At 40.1% G+C, this 22,612-nt stretch overlaps 1 protein-coding gene across 1 annotated transcript in view; it reads left to right on the forward strand.

The window, feature by feature from the left end:
• Positions 1-22,612, forward strand: part of SYT6 (synaptotagmin 6) — a 165,260-nt gene that overhangs the window by 121,819 nt on the left and 20,829 nt on the right. The window contains exon 4 of the mRNA XM_078393355.1: positions 20,041-20,161. Coding sequence (XP_078249481.1) covers positions 20,041-20,161 — 121 coding nt within the window. The remainder of the gene's footprint in view (positions 1-20,040; positions 20,162-22,612) is intronic.

Consider the following 22,612-nt stretch of genomic DNA (forward strand, 5'->3'; position numbering starts at 1 on the left):
AATGCTTGTATAAAAATATGACACAGGTTGGCACTGAGACAGCTCTAGCTAAGGGTGTTGAATGTAATGGGTGAACCTAGATAAAGAACCCCAGCTTTATATGTATCTAGAAACACATTATTAAACCAAATAATCTCAGATGATTCTTATGATTGACATAACTTGCTGAACTAGGTAAAATCAATGCTTGCATCTGATTTTCATTTAAATTGCAGATCAGTCATCTACAGTTCATTTTCATCACACCATACATTTGCAACGAAGGTTGAATTTACTCTGGATTTTCATGTTGGAAGCTGGACCTAAATGATAATAGTTCTGATCAGAAGTTATATCAGGGAAAACTGTGCATACAAATGAGAGCAAGATACTACCATTGACTTCACCTTGCCAGTGTATAGGTTCTGTATAGAGTGGGTGGGACAACTGAGAACTCTTCATTCATAGGCGTAGACTTTTCCAAATGTTACTTCAAATGCTTGCACAAAAAGTGTGTTGGGAACAAGGGTAGTGTATTAGGAACTCTGATACTACTGACCCAGGTAGTTCACTATTGTTTACACTGCCTGGCAGCCACTCTTCAGGGTTTCATACATTAGTTTTTACCCAGCCTTACCTGAGTAGGGGAAGGATTAGACATGGTAAGAAGTTAGCTTTAGTGGAAGAGTATATGTTTTGGATACAGAAATTACCAAAATCAATTCCCATCATCTCCAGGCAGGCTTGAGAAAGTCCCCTATCTGAAAGAACTGAAAAACTACTGTATATCAATGCAGACAATTCAGAATTAAATGGACCAATGGTCTGACTTGGTAACTTTGTGGAAGGCCTCATCCTAGATTCCTCTCTCTATATATTCAGCTACAGAAGAAAGATCTGCACAGTCCTAATCTCCCACCTAAAGCTATCTGCTTTGCAGGAAATCTATTTGTAGAATCCTTGCAATGTATATCTCGCAAATGCAGGCTGATCTGTATCCAGGAAATCCATTCAAGTAGTTCTCGTCTCCACCCAGAGCTTAACTTTTGGAAGGCTAATGATGTTCAGGGCCCATTCAAAACCAAGACAATTCAACATACTCAGAAGTGGAAAGTAACTCGAACTGATAGCATATAATTAATTGAATTTTTTATTACATTTGTAGCACAGTGGGGGATTCCTTCCCTCCTTTTGTGGTTTAATGGTATCTTTTAAAATCCTTTTACAGGGGTGTGGGTCCTGTAAATGATAGAGGAAGGATATCACATCCTGTGTGATAGCACCAAGCTGTCTAATACCGCCTCTCATGTGATTGCCTTGTATTCTGTTGCAGCCGCTAAGTCAGCAATGAGGTGGATGGGAGAAAAATGTGTTTTGTACCACTGGGCCTCAGCTTGTAGCATTCATATATTTTTAAAGTAGATAAAAACAACTGTTTAAGTACTTCAGAGGCATGAGTAAAGAGTTACTTTTAAGAATTAGGCTGTAATGGTAACTAACTTCTTTTGGGGGGAAGGTTGAACTGCAACTAATTTTTTTTTTAAGTAACATTCCATGTTCTGAAAATCTACTCTACATTTAGTACAGGTAATGTTTGCAACACTATTATTGCTCAGAATATTCATCTCCTCCGCCTATGGAAAAGACTCCAGCTACATAGAGGAGACAACGAATGCTGAGGGTAATGCCAGATGATCTCATTTTTCTTGCTATTTGAAATCCTTTGGTGCTTTGACCCTGAGTTAGTTTAAAGGTCCTGGTTGTTGAGCATGACGGCTGCTGTTTTGAGGGAATGGAATCTCCAAATGGAATGATATTTCAAGCCCATGTCAAGTAACTTGAATAAAATGCAATGCAACAAAATTGTTGATGATAACTTTCTGGCAGAGATACCTCTCACATGCTTCCTACACATGCTTTTTAGCGTTTCAAAGCATTTTGCAGACAATAACTCATTAGTCTTTCAACAGTGCTGTTGGGTAGAAAATATGGTTTCTTAAAATAGGGATATGAGTGGCCTGAAGAGAAGATAGTAAAGTAAAACATATAATATAAGAGCATTAACTTTCCACTAGTTTTAATCTGCGATGGGGGTTATTGCAGTGGAGGAAGCAGCAGCACTGACTCAGCACCAGGGCTGTGGGCGTGAAGCCTTGACACTTGTAGAATAGGGCTAAGATGTCAGAGTGGCTGAAATCCGGTAGTTAAGTCATATTTGGTGAGTCAACTCCTCCATAAGTTCCATTGATTCAATGAGCCTACTCTACTTGTGACATTTATTGCTGGATTTAAGCTAATGTGTGACATCTCGGGAGGCACAATTTATGCTAGGTTATTTTAGGTCTGAGCATCCATGATCCAGAGGATGACTCTGGGAACAAATTAAATTAGTATCAGAAGCGGCACGGTGGTCTTGACTTACTGAAGCTGCCATTGAGTTGGAACAGCTAGTGGAATAGTGTACCTCATTGGAGCTAAGCCTGATAGCCAATCAGTTTGGTTGAAGGTTGAAAACGGGAATCAGGACTTGATTCCCTCCCCACCCCCACCCCAGCCTGACCATCTTTATTTGAAATATTTGGCTCCATAGAAATAAGACTGTGGTCAGTTTTGTATAACTGATTTATTTATTTATTATTTCAACTTCTATACTGCCCCAGTAGTGAGAACATCCTCCGGGCAGTTTGCAACCCATCAAAGGCATAATTCTAAATCATATCATAAAAACCACATAATAAATACAATAAAAATCCTGTCACTTGCTGAAAGAATAAAACCTGCATTTGAACAGAATTGAACAAATTTAAACCAAATTTTATCATTTCAGGTCAACAGTTTTAAAAGGCTTTATAAAATTCTATTTTAACTAACTTCCTAAAAACTGAAAGAAATGGCACCCGATATAAAATTCTACAGGAAGCTTATTCCAGAGAAAAGGGGCCACAACCAAGAAAGCATGGTTCCTTGTGTTAGCTCTTTTGGCTTCCTTGTTTATCACAGTTTTTAGCATCAAATACTGTGAGGCATGGATGGGACAAATGGGACAGATGCTCTGACAAGTACCAAAGTCCTGAACCATTTAGGGTCATGACCAGCACCTTGAATTGGGCACAGAAACTAACAGGGAGCCAATGAAGGTGTGTCAAGACTGGGAATACTGTATGTGTTCATATCTGCTGGTACTTCTAATCAGTCTGGCAGCTGCATTTTGGACCTGCTGAAATGTTTGTACTGATTTTAAGAGAAGCCCTATGCACAACGTGCTGTAGTAGTCTATTTTAGAGGTTACTAATGCATACTATTGTTAGGCATTTCTTATCCAGGTAGGAGTGCAGCTGAGCAGTCAACCAGATTTGATGGAAGGTGCTCTTGACCACAGCAGATATTTGCACCTCCATAAAGAGAGCTGGGTCCAATAGTACCTCCAAGCTGTGGACCCAAACCTTCAGGGGTATGTAACTCCATCAGATAAACTTCCCTCTAAGTGATCCAACAATCCTCCCAACGGTAGGATCTCCGTTTTATCAGGATTCAGATTCAGTTTTATCAAGATTCAGCTGTCATCCAGTCCATTATCGATACTAGGCAGCGATCAAAGACTTGTACAGAATCACATCCCAATGGAAGAAAACTAAAGACAGAGCTGTATGTCATCCACATATTGATAAAAATGAACTCCAAATCTCTGTATGATTTCTCCTAGCGGCTTCATATAGATATTAAAAGGCATTGGGGGAATGGACGATCCCTGAGAGAACCCATAACAGAGGTTCCAAGGGATGGAGACCACCTCTCCAAACTGTACCATCTGGGAAAGGCCCTTGAGGAAGGACTGGATCTATTGAAGAATGGAGCCCTCAAGTCCTAAACTCAATAGCCATCTCAGAAGGATACCATGGTTAATGGTATGAAAGGCCACAGAAAGATCCAGGAGGACCAGCAAGGTTACATGCCCCCTGCCTGCCTCCCTTGGCAGATTGTCTTGCAGGGTGACCAATGCCATTTCAGTTCCATGGTGCAGCCTAAACCTTGATTGAAATGGATCTAGGTTATCTGTTTCCTCCAAGAATGCCTGTTGTCCACCATCCTCTCAGTCAACTAGACCAAGAACAGAATGTTATTAAACAGCCCATTGTTAAATGTGGTTTCTTTGGAATGGGACTTATAACTGTCTCCTTTAATTGGTTCCTTTATAACCAACAATAGACATCACTGTCATCCTCCCTTGCTGCAAACAGATGATACTTCCACCTGCAAATTGGCGATATGTCTGGGTGAGTGTAATTTTAAGAGGGATTCTGAAAACTTCAATTTATTGAACACATTGCTGTAGTGTGTGTAAAAATTCCAAGAACCTGCTTAGCCTTAATACCAGTTTAAAAGTCCCTGGCAGCTTGATGGTCACTGAAAAGGCACATTGCTCATAGCAGTCATCTGCTTAACCGTGTCGCTCAGTTTTTTATTCTTAGAGGGGAAAAGGAAGGAAATTTATTTGCTATAGCTAGAAATAACACAGGTTTGGCAGCAAATCCCATCAGCTCTATTTGCAGTCAGATGCCTTATGAACCATGTGTCCTTTTTACTATACCAGGCAGGTTTACTGGAAACAAAACAAGGATCCTGCTGCTTGTATTCATCCTGTCTGCTTCAGCCCTTACTACATTCAGAGCCGATGGAATACTTTTCTCTTTTAGCTGATCCAGCCATTTATTCATGTTGTGGAGCATCTTTTCCACATCCAAAGATATACAGATTTGACGGTTTCTCATGTCTTGCTTCAGTTTGAATTACCGGATTTAAAATATATAAAAAAGAATTATACAGGAAGTTCTGATTCTAACATATACATTTTGGTGTGCAGTTTTTCCTATTACATATATGTTTACAGTTTTCCTCAATATAATGTGTTATTTGTGTAATTTTAAGTGACAGCTGCATTTTTGGTAAACATTTACCTGTAACATATCATTTTGTCATGCATCCTCTGATTGATGAGCTGCAACACAAACTAAAGAATCATGGCTATTGAAGAATAAATAACTGGGCTTCATGTATTATTTGGAGAAATATAAAACAGGTTAAATATACACTGAAATTACTCATAAGGAAGCCCCACAAACTTACTCCATAGGACCTAATCCTTAAAAGAATCTTATTTATTCTGGATGCCAGTGAACAGTTTTCATCTTTTCTGCATAAGAGTTTCACTGGTAATTTGTATGAAGGGGCAGCGGTCAGTGCCATAGAGCAGTGGTCCCCAACCTTGGGCCTCCAGATGTTCTTGGACTACAACTCCCAGAAGCCTTCACCACCACCTCTGCTGGCCAGGATTTCTAGGAGTTGAAGTCCAAGAACATCTGGAGGCCCAAGGTTGGGGACCACTGCCATAGAGGATATAAAATTGGCTTCAACTAGCAAAGATATGTCAGCATGTCTACTACCGAGGATCTCCAGGACACTTTTCAAGGTGATGGGGGCTCAAGACTGGCAGACAGGTGGTGATGAATTTTGTCTATTTGCAAAATAGTGTTGAATCTCTCTGTTTTGTAAGTCAAATAAATAAGGGACCATCTTGATTGGAAACAATTCAAAACCCTGTCGCAGGAAGAAAACTTCTTACATGATTACTGTTGTGTATACATTTTCGCCCAGCACGATTATGGCCTAAATAATCTGCCATACTCTGTTCAATATTGCTTAAGTTAGTATTGCAGGTACAGTATATATTCATATAACCACTCTGATATTGATTGAAGAATGGCAGTTGAAAAGGTTTCTGTGTGACTGCCATTAAGCAAGGAAAGACAGGTGCCAAAAAAAGCAAAAGCTTGTTATATGAATCCAGAGATAAGTGTAAAATTACTTAACACACACTCACTTCCAGCACACCTACCTTACACAACTGCTGGATCATTCAATGGTTTAGGTATCTGGTTGCAGAGACAAAGTTTAGGATTTAAGTTCCCCATTGTACCTCCTTGGCAGGGGCTGGACTCGATGATCTGCAAGGCCCCTTCCAGCTCTACTGTTCTAAGATTATTATTATGTAAGGGGGAAAGCATTGGAGGTATGTTGCTTACAAAGCTCTAGTTTCAGACTTACGTCAACGTCTCATGTCAGTTTTCTGCTATTCTGGAACACAAAACACTGGATATTGTAATGGGTCACATGCAAGAAAGCACAGTTGATTTATGGTATCACACACACACACTAATACACACACCAGTATGTAATTTTCACCCTTGAGATGGCAGCAAAACATCATGGGCCATGGCATGTAACACTACATAAATAGCATGAAATTTTGACATAGATTTAGCATGGATCTGGCAATGCTGAGGGCTTTCTATTTGCTAAGTTTCTGTGCAAAGTTACTGTTTTGGAGTACAACTACCAAAATCTCTCACCCAACATGGCCAGAAAAAGTACATTTTCAAAGCTCTGGAAATAATAAACTGACTGAAATCCTGTTGTTTAGCAAAAGAACATATGTAACTTTCAGTCTGTTCCTAACCAGCAAATAAAAAACCCTGCTACAGTTTTCAAGAGATGTGAGTGCACATGCTCCAAGCCAGTATGTGCCCATGTGTCCCCGGGAATCATGGAGACTCTTCAGATACAGAGTACGAGTTATGGATGTTCTTAACACTAAGCAACAAGTTTTCATCCACAAAGTAATTAACAATCTACTGCACCTTCAAGGTGCCCAAATTCTGTGGCCCAATGTGGTCATCTCAACCTGCCTAATGACCCTGCATCAAGAACAAGACCAATAATGAAAGCTTAATTGATGTCCCTTTCATGTGTAAATGTGGAAATCATTGTGTCTCTTGTAAAGTTTAAAGTCAAGTGAAATGACACCCTGTGCCCTGCAAACACAAACATAAACACCCAATTTTCTGCCATACAAGATTCTTCAAGGCCTCATGGTAACTTACATATGGTTGTATGTTTCTTAAAAAGTACAAACTCTCCAACTGACCTGATGACTCCCAGTCATTGAAAAGCAACATTAAAATGGGTGGAGATATACAGAGGAAGCCTGAAAAAGGACTGTATATAATTCACTAACTGGTGCCATTCAATTTCAGCCTCCAAAACTGTATCTGCATTAGCACCACTCTCATGTATTTCTCAACTCATAAGATAAGAATTAACAATGTGGAAATGATTCCTTCAGGTGTGGAAGACTGAAAATCATTGGTCTAAATACTGGAGGAGGCAAAGTTCACAGTACAAATACAAAAAAGTCCATATTGAAGATGTTTAGAATATATATTTTTCATTCATTATGGCTTTGGGAATTGATCTGAAATGAACATTATTGAATTCGGATTTTGACTCTTAGCAAGGCTAAAACAGGATAGACTACAGTGGACCCTTGACTTACAGACGGCTTGACTTACAGACTTTTTGAGTTACAGACTTTCCTGGCCACAAAATTTAGGTTCGACTTGCGGCCAGAGAATCAACCTACAGACCAGAAAAAAAAAACCAAAATGGAAAAAAAATGGCCGTTTACAGGATTAATCAATTTTCAATGCATTGTAGGTCAATGGAGACTCGACCTACAGACTTTTCAGCCTGTAGCTACTGTTCTAATACAGCTTAATTCTGTAAGTAAAGGGTCCACTGTAACCAGAACTAAGCATTTCTGAGGCTGCAGCCTTAACCTGGAAAGCATCTTTCAGTTAAGTTAGATGTCACAACTATTTCAGATCTGCAGATACCATTCATTTCATGGAAAACGTAACTCTTTCCCCATTTTAGTGAGAGTGATTTTGGAGCAAGCAACTTTTGCTGAATCATCCTTTACATGCTATAAATCACATTCTGTTTCTCCATCTATATTAAAAGCAGTCTTCCTCCTCATTGTCTATTGAGAACAGGGTCTCCAACGCACATCACTTGAGCAGCAGGGACAGCTTCTCTGCATCCTCAGCAGCAAACCTTCGTGTGAGTCTACAATCCTCTCTGTGTGCAGGGCTCTCCAAGACATTCTGCTGTTTCACACAGAACAACAAATAGTAACCCAGCTCCAACCTAGAAGAGTTAAGGTCCTTCCCAAGTATAGCGATGCTAGTGTTCACAGAGTTAATATACTAGGACTTTTCAATTAGCAAAGAAAATGACACCTTTTTTGACTCCACTTCCTCTGAGCTTAACTGCAGTCCTCAGCCAGGGATAGGTGGGCTAGATTACCTCACCAACAATATATTTTTGTTAGTTATTCCAGTGATGCAAATTATTTTGGTGAATTTTTATTCTGAACCGGCAATAAGCATTAGCTTTTACAACAACCTGCCCCTGGTTTGGTTATCTATCTATCTATCTATCTATCTATCTATCTATCTATCTATCTATCTATCTATCTATCTATCTATCTATCTATCTATCTATCTATCTATCTATCTATCTATCTATCTATCTATCTATCTATCTATCTATCTATCTATCTATCTATCTATCTATCTATCTATCTATCTATCTATCTATCTTATTTTATTTTATTTTATTTTATTTTATTTTATTTTATTTTATTTAACTTATATGCCGCCCACTCTACCCAAAGGTCTCTGGGTGGCTTACAACAATTAAAATTCAAAATTTTTAAAGATTCAATTTTTTAAAAAAGCAACCACAGTGGTTTATGAATGTGGGATATTGTGCTTCTGTACCCACAATTCAAAAAGTCAGGAAATGGCCCAATATTGCTGCAAAATATTGTGCTCACATTGCCAGCAGGAAAAAGGATGCCAAGCTTTACATAGCAAAGGGCGTCCTGAATGTTAACAACACCAATGGCAGCAGTCAAGATGGTCTTCAAGAATACCCTCTTCTGCTCACTACCCTTTACAAAGTGACACCACACAAGGGAAAATCCCAGAAGCTGGCCCCTTTTTCATTGGTTACCTTAACCATTTCTCACCCAAACACAAAGCAATTCTCAGGGCTGTTTTTCAACCTAAATATCATTGCTGGGCACCAGTAATATTGAATAGACACTTAATTAACTAAGTATCAGAGGAGGGTGCTGGACTGGTGAATGAAATCCTTCTGCTTACCATACAGATGGGAGAACATCTGGGATGGATTCAGAATCAAAAATGTGGATAATTAGAAAAGTGAAAGGGTGGGTCACAGAGAAAGATGACCCTTCATCTGCAGCAGAAAAAAATTAATTTCCTTCTATAGGTGGGTGTATCATTCTGTACAGAGTAAAGCAGAAACTTAGTGCTAAAGTAGATCTGGGGAAGGAAGCCTGCAGTCCTGTAAGTAATGTTGGGTTCAACTCCCATTGGCTTCAGCTAGCATGGTCATGGTCAATAATCAAGGATGTTAGGAAATATAATTGAATACCATATATAGTTACTACAGCAGCACACTTTTAAGTACCCTTCATCCGGCAGTTGACTCACAAACGAGATGTGAGGTATGAGATGTGGAAAGATGCTCCCTGTGCAAAGAAGCTCATCAGAGCAACTGCAGTATCATTCTTTTTTGCTTCTAATGCCAAGTGAACACTTCAGCTGGCAAGTGCCAACAAGAGTCCTTCTGCCAGGTCTCTGTCCCAAGTTCTCTTTTCAGTGGTTTAGCTGAATCCCATAGTTTATGACAAAACCACAACAAAACCAGAAATGCTTCTTGAGCATGTTCACAACGCATTTCCTTCACCCCAGGATAACCACAGCCCGCCCATGTAAAGCCAGGATTAAAGTCTCCCACAGGAAGATGCCAAGGCTGCCAGGCAGAATTAATCCCTGGAAGGAAACCATCTCCTTAGAAATTAAGCACTGGCTGCCAAATAAGCAAGCTGCTTTCTGACATTGTCTGGAAGCCAGCTTCCTCTCTCTCATCATCATTAGCGGGAAGCTACAGCCTTTTAAAAGGGAATTACCTTCTCAACAGCTCCAAACACATAGCTCTTCACCAGTCTAGTCGGAGAAACCCTGACCTGCTGATGTGGTGCACATCCCCCTTTGTTAACATATGGGTCTATGTGTCACAGGACCCAGTTCATAAATGTACATGACAAAAGCTATGGGTTGTGTCTTGCCTTTCACAGCAGTAACACTCCAAGTAGATGGTCCTGTCTCACTGATATGTAAGATGAAGACAATCTAAAGGGTAACTTTAGAAACAGCAAGCAGCCAAGGGAATCATATGCACAAACACAACAGAATACCTGATGACAGAAGCAATAAATGTGATGTTTCAAGCCTTAGAAAGGGGAATATGATGTCTTCTTCATTGCAACTTGGGTTTTCCTTAGATAACTTAAGTAAATCCACCTAGACATATCACCAAATACAAATTATTGTTAAATATTACAGTTTCATCAATCCACACACCAATCAGGAAATCCAGGCAATCATTTCAATATTTGCTTTCAAGAAACTAGCATCCAAGTGCACTGGGATGAATGGGAAAAAGCTTCTAGTTCTGAATTATAAGTTCTCAAGTCGTTGAATTTGCTTTATACTCCACTCTTATTGAAAGAATAAATAGTTCTTTGTTCCACTCTCATATCCAAACTTATTATCCTTTTATATGTAGCTTCTAGACAAGAAAAGTTAAATTGGACTATGTGCAGCATTGTGGATTCGATGTTTTTTCACATTTCTTTTTCACTATATATTGTGGTTTTTTAGGACTGCTGACACAGTATATCATTAACCTAAATCAGTTCACAATAATTATAAATTTGTCAATAATTTTGAGATAAGGTTACTTGCCCAACTGCACAATGTAGCTGTGTTTCAGTTTAACCATATAAATGAGTCTTTGGGTTTTCAGCTTTCTTCTTCAGCTCTATTTTTAACTAACCACAGTTTATCATGATGCTCTAATCTAGGCCAACAGTGGTTACATTTAAGTGTGGGTTAGAGAAACAAGCTAACACAAATTATGGCTTATGAAACTTGCCTCTTCCGCAAACCACAGGCAAGTTTTATCAGAATTGGGGGTTGGGGTGTAGTAGTTGCTTAGCATAGACAGTTGTAACTAGAGTAGGTGAATCAATGGTTATTTGGTAAATCAGCACTTCTGTAAGGTAAAGGTAAAGGTTCCCCTTGACATTTTTAGTCCAGTCGTGTCCGACTCTAGGGGGCGGTGCTCATCCCGTTTTTCAAGCCGTAGAGCCAGCACTTGTCCGAAGAGAGTTTCCATTGCCACGTGGCCAGAGTGACTAGGGAACGCTGTTTTACCTTCCCACCGAGATGGTACCTATTTATCTACTTGCATTTACATGCTTTCAAACTGCTAGGTTCGCAAGGAGCTGGGACAAAGCAACGAGAGCTCACTCCGTCACATGGATTCGATCTTACGACTGAGTTTCAATTCTATAAATTCTGCCCTACTGTAGTTGCTCCTTATTAAGGGTGCAGTTATACTATTGAAATACATGAATTAGGTGATAGATTGGCGTTTTTAAAGTCAGTTTAAAGTCATGTGGTAGTCACATGGTTTGGGGTTGGACAACTTTTAATATGTTTTTAAGATGTGTTCTATATTTGTCGAGGGGGCTATGTGGGCTTTTAAAATCATTGCACTCTAGGCTTTGTACTGCACCCACCATCCAATGATGGTGACAGTGAGTGGCTATGAGAGGAAGCCAGTGTGAGGGTAGGCAGGTACTGCAAACTCATTGCATTTGAGACTTTATTCTGTGCCCACATTCCCTTGCACTGGCTGCCCCTCACAGCTACTTACTGCCACCATCGCCTGTGTTCTTTTTAATATTTGGGTTTTAAAAAATTCTTTCAAACTAGGATAGTGCTATTTCAGTATTACAGATAGAAAAAAAGATAAAATCAGACTTCAAGGTTACGCTACAACCCAAAACCCATGATCCTGCCATCCATTACTTGACAAATCCCACAGACACAATTTATTCTGATACAGGGGAGTACACATGCCAAAACAATTCAAAATAAATTGCTCCACAATCAAGTTAAAATAAACAACTGCCTCAAAGCTGTTTAAAATACTGCACTTTCTAAATATAAAAATAAAGCATGCTTCCTGGCCAGAAAAATGTGCATGCAGCTGTACATTGTGTAAACAGACATTTTAAAATTGATTTCAAACATGCTAAATGAAACACAAACCCAGAAGTATTTTGATATGCAACTGCACCCTAACTTAAGCACAGGGATTTCAGCCAATGACAAATAGAAGTTTTCTCCTCCTCCTTCACAAAATCTTTTCCACACCCCAGGATAACTACAGCCTGTCTATGTAAATCCAGGATTAAGGTCTTCCAGAGGTAGATGCCAAGACTGTCAGGCAAAATTAATCCCTGGAAGGTAACTCTCTTCTTACAACTTTGAGCACTGGCAGCCAAAAGCACAAGATATGTTTTTGTTTTGACATGGTTCAGTGTCTCCTCCTCATAGCCATGCTGAAGAATGACATGGAGAAGGCGAGATGACACTCTTGAGATCTATTCATGTAATACTGAACTATTGGTTATGTTATATCTATACAGACTAGTGACATTTCAGAAGTGTAGTTAAGCAAAGATTTGAGTGTGGGTCTCCCAGTTCTAGATGCAGTGCTTTTCTTGTGTGCAGAAATTTCTTCTGGTTTCTGTCATATCCCCACAGCCAAGAAAGAAAGAATCAGGATTAAAGAGGTCAGATTTGCCTCCTGCAGTTTAGTGACAAGACTAGAGCAATTTCTGTGATCTCTTTTCAAATAATTCCTATGCCAAGGTTTCAGAAAGGTTATCTAGAAATTATTAGTCACTGGATAAAGCAAGCAATAACAGCACAGTCATTTTGTAATCCATATTAGAAGCCTCTTTTTGTCCCCAGAGGAACCCAACTTTGTACACAGTGACCAATAAATAATACTGAGAGTCATCAGCTAAGAACTGGCAATGGAGACTCACTCATCTTCCAAAATTGTTGAGAAAAACTATTAACTACCACCAGCTATAATCTTCCATGAGTCTTAAGGCTCTTTCAAAGAGGGCATTTCTTCCCCTTTTTTGTTCTAAGTTCTACATTAACATATATTTTCCACCATGTATATGACATTCTCCATATTTTTGCTTCATGCAGTGGTTTGTTTTTGTGATGTTCTTCTTGTTTTTGTTTCTCCTGAAACCACAGTTTATTTTTAATTTACAGGGAGCAATACTTGATGTGATGGCCCTTTCTAGCCTTTGAGATAAAATATCCATTGTACTATTGAATGTCTTTTTACTCACCACTTTTCTTCATGGCCAAATGCTAAACCCTTCATGCATCAAAAAAGCCCTCTATTCCCATAGCCACAGGACAAAGAGTGATTAATGCCAACATCAGAAATGTGTGGTTCCTTTAATCGTTTGCATGCACAAAGTATTCCCCAACCCCCACCACCAAACGGAGAAAGGAAGAAAAACAAGAGACATTCCTTCTTCTCTTCCCCTCTCCAACAAACTGGAGTGATAAGTGTTTAGAGGATTGCTTGCCAAATGGCTGGTGAAAAGCAGATCTTAATTGGGAGAGGGCTATTAGAGCTCCCTTCCTTATGTTTCACATCTTTCCAAGTACCTAAACATCTCTTCCGAACTTCTAATTGCATTTGAAATATCCAGCGGGTGCAAATCAGCAATTAGGGCTTTGCATAGACAGATAGACACAAAAGCAGATAGACAAACAGGCAACTTGGGCAGCGGTTGCACAGACAAGCTGGTAACTTGCTTCTTGACTGTACCCTAATCTAGCCTTCTTTTTTTGCTGATTGGAAATATAGGTTTTTTTTCTGAACTGGAGAGCCTGTTGAGTTTAGTGCTTGGTGGTGTTTGGACACAGGTCTTAAAAACAATTGCCAATTTCCATCACCGAGCATACGGTGAGGGGCAAAATAATGGGCAAACAATAGTCTAGAGTCAGAAGTTTTGGTTAGAAGTTTTATTAGAACTGCAACTTTGTTCAGTATCTGTTTCCCTAAACTTACAGTTGCATCAGTCCAGTTTCTTGCAGCTTTAGTTCTGCAGAAATGGAAGCATATAAGAAATGAAAGGGGAGATGGAGCAAATGATGATCAAATTATTATTGTGCAATGTTGGCAGAGCTTCTTGGGAGCTGTCTGGAAATGACTAGATATTACTAGTGCAGCCTGACTACAGCATGATTAAAAATAATATGCCACCACTGGGTCATGGGGTAGTATTGGAAATGATGTTCCCTCGGTGGAAGCTTTAACATGCTTGTTCCAATTAAGCTCAACTATTTCTCATCTAGATTTGATAGACCTGTGTAGGAGTCGCTCTCCTCAGCAGCACACTTTTGAGTAGCCTGGATTTTCAGTCAGCTAAACTAGAGTCATCTGAATGTTGTGTCAAGAAGCTTTGCATACCAGGGCAGACCAACTTCAGCTATCAGTATAATAAATTGGCATATGTACTATGCAAGGTAGCCTAGAGTGGCAATATGCCAATTGGAAATTATTTTCAGGGAGTTGGAATGTATTTATTCCCCTTTTTAAGTTCAGCAAAAAGTATGGAGAGATCTGCCCAGTCTCATCCCCTCCCTTAGAAAACAAAACAAAAAAAATGATCAGTATGGATGCTTCTTGGTTAAAGGAAACAAAAACTTTTACTGACAATTAGAGATAGGTATGAACGAGAAAAACAATGAGCCACCTATAAACCCTGGGGAAAAAAATGAACTCATTTGTGGTCTGTTGTTTTTCTGGTTTATGCCTGGGGTAGGGGAACTTATACCTCCACCCCCTCTGCTGCCTGCCCACCCCCTTCCCACCGCCCACGAGACCTCCCTATATCTGGTCCTGCCTTCTCCTCCTCCTCTTCATCTTCCCCCCGCTGCTATCTTTAGGGACAGTGGCCCAGCTTCCCTTCTGGGAGCCAAGCCAGCTGTCTCTAGATGGCAACAGTGGAGGATGAAGAGGAGGAGGAGGAGGAGGCAGGACCAGATAGGGCGCTTTCATGGGCAGTGGGAAGGAGGTGTGGCATCCATTTTGCCAAAAGCGAAGCACAGAGAGGGAAAAAAAGTTTGGCACTTCATTTTGGTTTGGCAAAACACAATCCCCGAACCGAACTGTGAACCGAATCATGAACCAGGCCGGTTCATGGGTATTTTCAGTCATTAATTCAGTTCATGCCCATCTCTACTGGCAAGACATACTTGTGTTCTTTCCATTCATATGGTGTGGTGCTACCATATCATCTGTCATCAGAGAGCAAAAAATGAAGGTGAGAGGAAAGGTGGCTAACAAAAAGAACAAGAAGAAGGAAGGGGCAGTGTCAAGGACTCTGAGGCATGGGGGGGAACTCCTATATTTAAGTTAGTCACACGTATTATCTGGGAACTAACAACAAACAGGGCATGGTCCTCATTGACACCCAGTGTGAAAGAAGAAACACGCAAAACGGTATTTTTTTTTCACCTAGCGCATATGGAAGTAGAATACTGCATCTAACAGCATCTTTTCCACATAGAAAGCCGAAAGTATTTTCACACATTTGAAGTTCTTGTATTGTCATATAGGAAGCTTAGGTTCAGTGGTAATTTTGAGCTATGAAGATTTTATTGTTAATGTCGAAAGGAAAGTGGAAGAGAAGCAATGCAGAAGAGAAACTTGAGAATTTAGATTTATATGACTAATAAACTAAAGCACTAGTTAGTTTAGCCTCATGTGTGGAAAACGGGACTAGCCTTACCATTAGGCAAAGCAGGATGAGCACCTCAGGTGGCAGATCCTTAGAGGCACATAAAAGAAAGAAATGTGGGTGTCATGTCCCTTATCTTTTATCTCTGGAAAAGCTGAGAATGTTGTACCGTCACCAGTGCCAAAATAAGCTTCGACTGGTCACATTTTGTACATAGAATGGAGTGAAAGTGCCATGTTGTCTTTTGTCTTAGACAGCAAAAATGTTTTCCTACGACCCTAGTCCAAAACTACAAGCAGTACAGTGTGCCTTGCTTGACGACGTTAATTCATTCCAGCGAAATCGCTGTAGAGCGAAAATGTCGAACGAAAATTTTAAAACCCATTGAAACCCGTTCAATGCATTTCAATGGACTGAATACCTGCTCATCCAGTGGAGATCCTCCATACAGCGGCCATTTTCGGTGCCTGTAAAGCGAGGAATCCGTCCTAGAAAATAGCGGGGTGCCATTTTCTTCAGCTGGTGGCCATTTTGAAACCTGACAATCAGCTGTTTGCTGATCGTCATAAAGCGAAAATCGGTTCACGAAGCAGGGAACCGATCATCGCACAGCAAAAAAAAAACAAACCACCATTTAAAACATCATTTTGCGATTGCAAAAGCGATTGCAAAAACGTCAACGTAAAGCGGATTTGTCATAGAGCGGCGTAATCATCCAGCAGGGCACAACTGTATTTGAAACACCACAGCTACCCAGTAGCCTGGTAGTTAACTACATAATGTTGCTATTCTGCCCTACACAGCCTCCATCCCCCTTCCCAGCTGTTCAGTGCAGGAACTCAGGCAGCTCTTCTGATTCTGCCCCAGTCTGCTCCATGCATGGGCATCAGGATCCTTTTACTAACCATGATTTTTTTCTCCTGGGATTCTTTCTGCCACAACAAACTTCAAAATGGCAAAGGCTACCCTCAAAAAGGGGCATAGCTGATAGACGGTAGGATATTGGTACTTGTTATCTGTTCCTGCAATTATTGCATTATTTTAAGAATCAGTTGTACAAAAACTGTTCAGTCACAATCAATGGTATTCAGTCCTAATGCACATGAGAGGGAAGTACCTTCAGGCTCTTAAAATATAAAATTAATGAGATCTGTAAGAAATGTTTGAACACTAAAACTGCTGCATAAACTGAAATATTCCTTTAACTAGTCAGCTACCCCAGTGCTTCTTACAAAACGAGGAGCGGGATATTCAATCACTGCTTTATATTTGTGGCTGGTTGTCTTTTAGGTTTGCTTTACCAGAATAGAGTGAAAAGAAGAATAGAATGTGATTGGAATTTCTGAATCGGTGACTTGTGGTAAATCCTGTTTGTGAAAGCATCATTATGAGAAATATATAAGTTAATTTATTTATTAGCACAACAAGGGGCAATGAAGTTGGTTCCAGTCTCCGGATAGGATAGATTTAGCCTATCTGAGAAAAGTTATATGGTGCCACCTAGAGGTGCCCGGAATACCTTACTTGAATGGGTCTTTATAAAATTACTAAAGTTGATTGTCATCTGTACCAGGTCAGCTTAAAATGTATACATAGGAACGATTGACGAGCCATTCCATCTTACCAGTAATCAAAAAAAAGCCTTTTGAGAAAAAGGAAAGCTATGACGAAGTTGTACACATATCTTTCTCAGTGTTCAAAATGAAGGCACACAACTATCTTACTTATTCCTGAAATATGAATGTTCAGTGTGGAAACTCAGTCATGTGAAATAACACCCCTCAATGTTAAGATGTAGCACAGGTGAATGTTGCAAGTTGGCCATTGCAGTATTGAACAAGTTTAATTTTGTCAGCAATCTACAAAATCTTCCCTGGAATGGAAAGGTGAAATATTGACCATGCTTCAGAAATAGCCCGTGCTGATATACTGAAGAGCCTTAATTAATCCAGGTTATTTTTAACCCAGACATTTCCCAATATTCCATTGCTACAGGGATGAAAAGGAACAATGATAAGGTTGAGGAAGCCAGAACACCTGCAAAGGTCATTATTAGAGCAGATGCCTCCCTGGTTAATGCTTGACAGGTTAATTAATAGGTGAGACTACAGAGGACAAGGGTGATAATTGTGGAGCAGAAATTGTCCACTGCTAGCTGGAAAATACATCTGTGATCCAGCCTCTGATCATCTACTGCAGTGTGTCTCTTGTTCAAGAAGAACAAATGGGCAGACAAGAGGGAGTTTCTTCTTCCTCCAAGTCTGGATTTTGTATGATAGTTCCATTTGTTTGTTCCCACTCACAATTCAGAGGCATGTTTTGTACTTGTAGTGTTCCACATACCTGCCGACCTGCTCCTATCTCCACAAGAGAGTCTAAGTTACATTTCTTAAGTGTAATATGATTTTACATATCATATCTTTCCTATGCATAGATAACTTTATACATTGCTTCTTTACAGGGATGCCTTAGTAGAATTTGATGTGTATTCATTAATACCAAGATTCTCCAGTTAAATGGGCAATGTGTGTTTCAATGTATGAAATCATTTATAATGCAAATTTCACATTTTTCAAAAACCCCACAGGAGCCTGATGGCATCTTAAAAGATGTATTATTTGCACATGAGAGAGAAAGAAGTGAAGGCTTCTTTCGGAATGATGCCAGTTGTAGTTTGTGTGCTTGACACATAACAGAGCATGTGCTTTGGACCTTTCAAACAATTATTCTTCCCTTCATATGTCAATGTACTTCTTTTCAGAACCCACAGTTCTGCCCATTATGTACATCTGTCAATGTACCTGAGTGAGTAAAAATCATAAAATCAGTCAACCAATGGTGGGAATGCTTCTTCCTGATATGCAAGTCACTTTATATCTTTATTTCTTTCATCCTTGTAGCAATACTGAGTGGCAGTCCATTATTAACAATATCTCTCCAGTGGTTTCTAGGACCAACTTATGAGTACCTGGCTGAGTCTGGCTATGGGTGCAACTGGGGACAATCATGGTCTGAGCAGCAGGGGGGGCTCATCCCTAAATTTCAGGATGGAGCACACACACAGGTTTTGTCATGAGCTCCCTATGAAACATAAGAATCTTTAATAAATCAAAGCCTAGAGAATTATTGAGTATTTCCAGACAAATGGCTCTTAAAATGAACATTTAAAAGGCATGGTGGAGTAATCTTGTCCCCACACCCAATATATTTTTTCTCTAGTAAGAGGAGAAGGGGAGAAGGAAAAAGTGATAAGAAAACACGGACAGTTACAAATTAAAGATGGTGATGTCTCAGCTTCTACATAAAAATTCTATGAAAGAGGAAGTATGATCTGGTAATAAAAGATTTGGCTAGACCAGTGCTTCCCAGCATTGGGTCTCCAGATGTTCTTGGACTATGACTCCCATAAATTATGGCCAACACAGCTAGTGGTGAAGGCTTCTGGGAGCTGTAATTCAAGCACATCTGGGGATCCAAGTTTGGTCTTGATGGATTCTCCATTTCTGAGAGGCAGGTTATCTCTCTATAGATTGTCGTTTAGTCGTGCCCGACTCTTCGTGACCCCATGGACCAGAGCACACCAGGCTCTCCTATCTTCCACTGCCTCCCAGAGTTGTGTCAAATTCATTCTGGTAGCTTCGATGACACTGTCCAACCATCTCGTCCCTTCTCCTCTTGCCTTCACACTTTCCTAACATTAAGGTCTTTTCCAAGGAGTCTTCTCTTTTCATGAGATGGCCAAAGTATTGGAGCCTCAGCTTCAGGATCTGTCCTTCCAATAAGCACTCAGGGTTGATTTCCTTTAGAATGGATAAGTTTGTTCTCCTTGCAGTCCAGGGGACTCTCAAGAGCCTCCTCCAGCACCACAATTCAAAAGCATCAATTCTTTGGCGGTCAGCTTTCTTTATGGTCCAGCTCTCACTTCCATACATCACTACAGGGAAAACATGTAGTGAACCTCCTCCAGGTGAATTGCGTTTAGTCAGAACTCTCCACTATGACCTCTCTGTCTTGGGTGGCCCTGCACAGCCCATAGCTTCCCTGAGTTACTCAAGCCCCTTCGCCATGACACGGCAGCAATCCGTGAAGGAGCTCTCTATAGATATCAGAACTTAAATCCAGAAGGGGATTCTTTGGATTTACATGTTACATGCCCGCCAACTACAAGCTGACATTTAACAGTTTCTTTTATATTCTGGTCAGTATGGGTGCACAGAGGAAAAATTTGTAGCTTTTCTGGATGCAAAACACTTTCAAAGTTGTAGTTAAGTAATAAGCAAATTTTGGCACTCTTGCCATTGCTTTCTGTGGAGTAAGTGGGAGATAAAGGAAGATAAATATCTAAGGAAGATAAAGACAACACAAAGGCTGGAAGTGACCATCTGCTAAGTTCTCTTCACCATTTCTAATATGCCTTGTTCTCTTTTTTATTAAAGGAAAGTGTGGACCTGGGGGAGATCATGTTTTCCCTTTGTTATCTGCCAACTGCAGGTCGCCTGACTTTAACAGTCATTAAGTGCAGGAATCTCAAAGCAATGGATATAAACGGCTACTCAGGTGGGTGTTTCTTTGCTTGGAATATGGTAATGATATGATCCTCCTCCTGTTTTGCTTCTGTGCCAGTGCTTCATGCTTTAAAAATTGGCCCGTTGGCTTACACATTCTTTGTTATATGGATGTCATTGATTTACACAAAGCTGTCTTGTGCAAATGAAATATTTATCTCTGTCTCTCACACACAGATATAGCACCATGCATAATCTAACAGGCCATTCAATACATTTTGGTTGAAGGTCAGAGGATGTTTTCAAGAGCATTGTTGGCATGAGGGCCTGAAACTGTGTGACTAGTGATACTTGCTGTGAACCTGATTAATTCTTTAAGTGGTCTTGATATGTTTAAGCAGGACATACTATAATTAGATGTCACATTTGGCCATTTGTAAGCACTATTTCCAACCTTCTTACAACTATGTGACCTTCATCAGAGCTAACAAGCACCAGAGATAGTTGTAAACAAGGAGTTCCAGAATAATGGCCAAGCAAGAGGTGTACCTTTTGAGGTCTTCCTGTTGGGGGCATGGAAATATCTTCTGCCCTTTCTATTCTGACAGTGGTACTGGAAATGAGCACCCTTCCCAGGATGAATCAGAGGAGGCTATGAGTCCCAAATCTTCTTGTTCCCCAACCCCTTCCTTGAAAAATGTGCAAGCCTTTAATCTGAGATAATTATTCTCTCTCTAGCTGCATGGCCAATGCTAAGAATTGGTGACAGATGAACTTCAACTCAACACTCTTAAATATTTATGCTCACTTGAGCATATTTTAACCCATCCTAACTACACCTACCTGAAATCAATGACTGTTCTTCTCATATTTACCCATTACTTGATCTTCCTCCTCTTCCTCTGGTTGCTTCTTAGTGTCTGTTTTCAAATATGAGACTTGCCTTGTTGTACTTCCCAAAGGCCTACTGCATGTTGACAACATGGTACAAATTAATAAACAACAACATTACAAGTCACACTGATTTCCACAAGAGTTGGTTCTGCCCTATTTTCACTGAATTGCAACTTGTGGATTCCCATATACACATATTTAAAAAGAAATGTGCCAGATAGATAGATAGACAGAAAGACAGACAGACAGACAAACAGACAGACTCCATCACTTAGCTTGGTGGTTTACGCATCTGGTTGTGGAGCCAGAGTTGGGGCTGCACTCAATATCCGTAGGTTTCCTTCCTGCGCTGCAATTCATATACTTCTGCCATGATAATTTTGTTTCAGAGCAAGCCTGAGGGAATAATCTGTGGTGGAAGGATAAACACATTCAAATTCCAACCAGGTTTGCACTAGAGAGGACAGAAATTGTTGACATAGCATTTTATTGGTCATCATGGATTTTCAAAAAGAATTGTCTTTCCATTTGTTCCAATAAGAGAAGAATTAATCACACCAGCAGCACCAAAGGTGACTTAGTTCCAACACACCCACCCACAAACCCATGCAAAGGGTAGACTCTTTTTACTTACTCCAGCCATTCTTTTTGAGCCACCACCATCTGTGGAATCCTGTCGGCAACGGAGCTTCCTGTTGCCTCAGCAAAGGAGCATCTACTGGCAGGTTTCCTGTTTCTGCAGCAGAGACAGTACTTTACATTATCCTGCAGCCTCTATGGTCCATAGAACTACCTCCTTAGTCTTTAAGGTGCTACATGACGCTTGGCTGTGTCCCCCGCCGCTGCCACCCCATAGGAAACTAATACAGTTTCTCCTCTGGGGAGAAGAAACTGCCTTTTTCTTGCCCAATTAATTCTGGGGGAAACAACAGCTGAAAGGTATACATATCTAATTAATCTGAGAAAAAATATCTCATGTGAATAATACTTGGGTTTCTGCCATAATAACTCTTTTAATGGTCTAGACTTTCACCTTTTAGTGTCTGTGTTTTACTGACAAACATTTTAATCTGTATCAGCAATAGCAGTGAAACTCTTTGGGCAGACAAGCATGTCTGCTTGGCTGGTACTTGATGCAGTCTGAATCACTAAGAGTGGATGGTTCCGAAGGAGTACAGCTCAGTAATTCTGCAATGATGCTCTATATAGTTACTGGAACTTCTAAATACTTGGCAATATTCTCCAGCAGCCTATACAGCATCTGTATTAGGTTGGAAACTCAGAGGCAATTTGCCAAAATCAGTCTCTGGGGCAGCTAGTGAGGTATTGCTGCCATATTTTTTTTTCCTTCTAGCTTTTGCCATTGACTAAAAAGGAAAAGCTTTTAAATCCCCTTTTGTGACTCCGATTCCTGAAACTAGTTCACAAATATTTAGCATAGAAAACAAAATTTGTGCTCAAGGTATATGCATAATCAGAGAGCAGAGGGAAGCTGGTGCATTTGTGCTATTTTTTTTTTAAAAGGGAACAAACTGTGAGGATGAACACGGTAAATAACACAGGAAACCCATCTAAAAGACTCTGCAGGAAAGGAAGTGAAATGTAGAAT

The sequence above is a fragment of the Pogona vitticeps genome, chromosome 4 (genome assembly GCF_051106095.1).
Source record: "Pogona vitticeps strain Pit_001003342236 chromosome 4, PviZW2.1, whole genome shotgun sequence".
Lineage (NCBI taxonomy): Eukaryota > Metazoa > Chordata > Lepidosauria > Squamata > Agamidae > Pogona > Pogona vitticeps.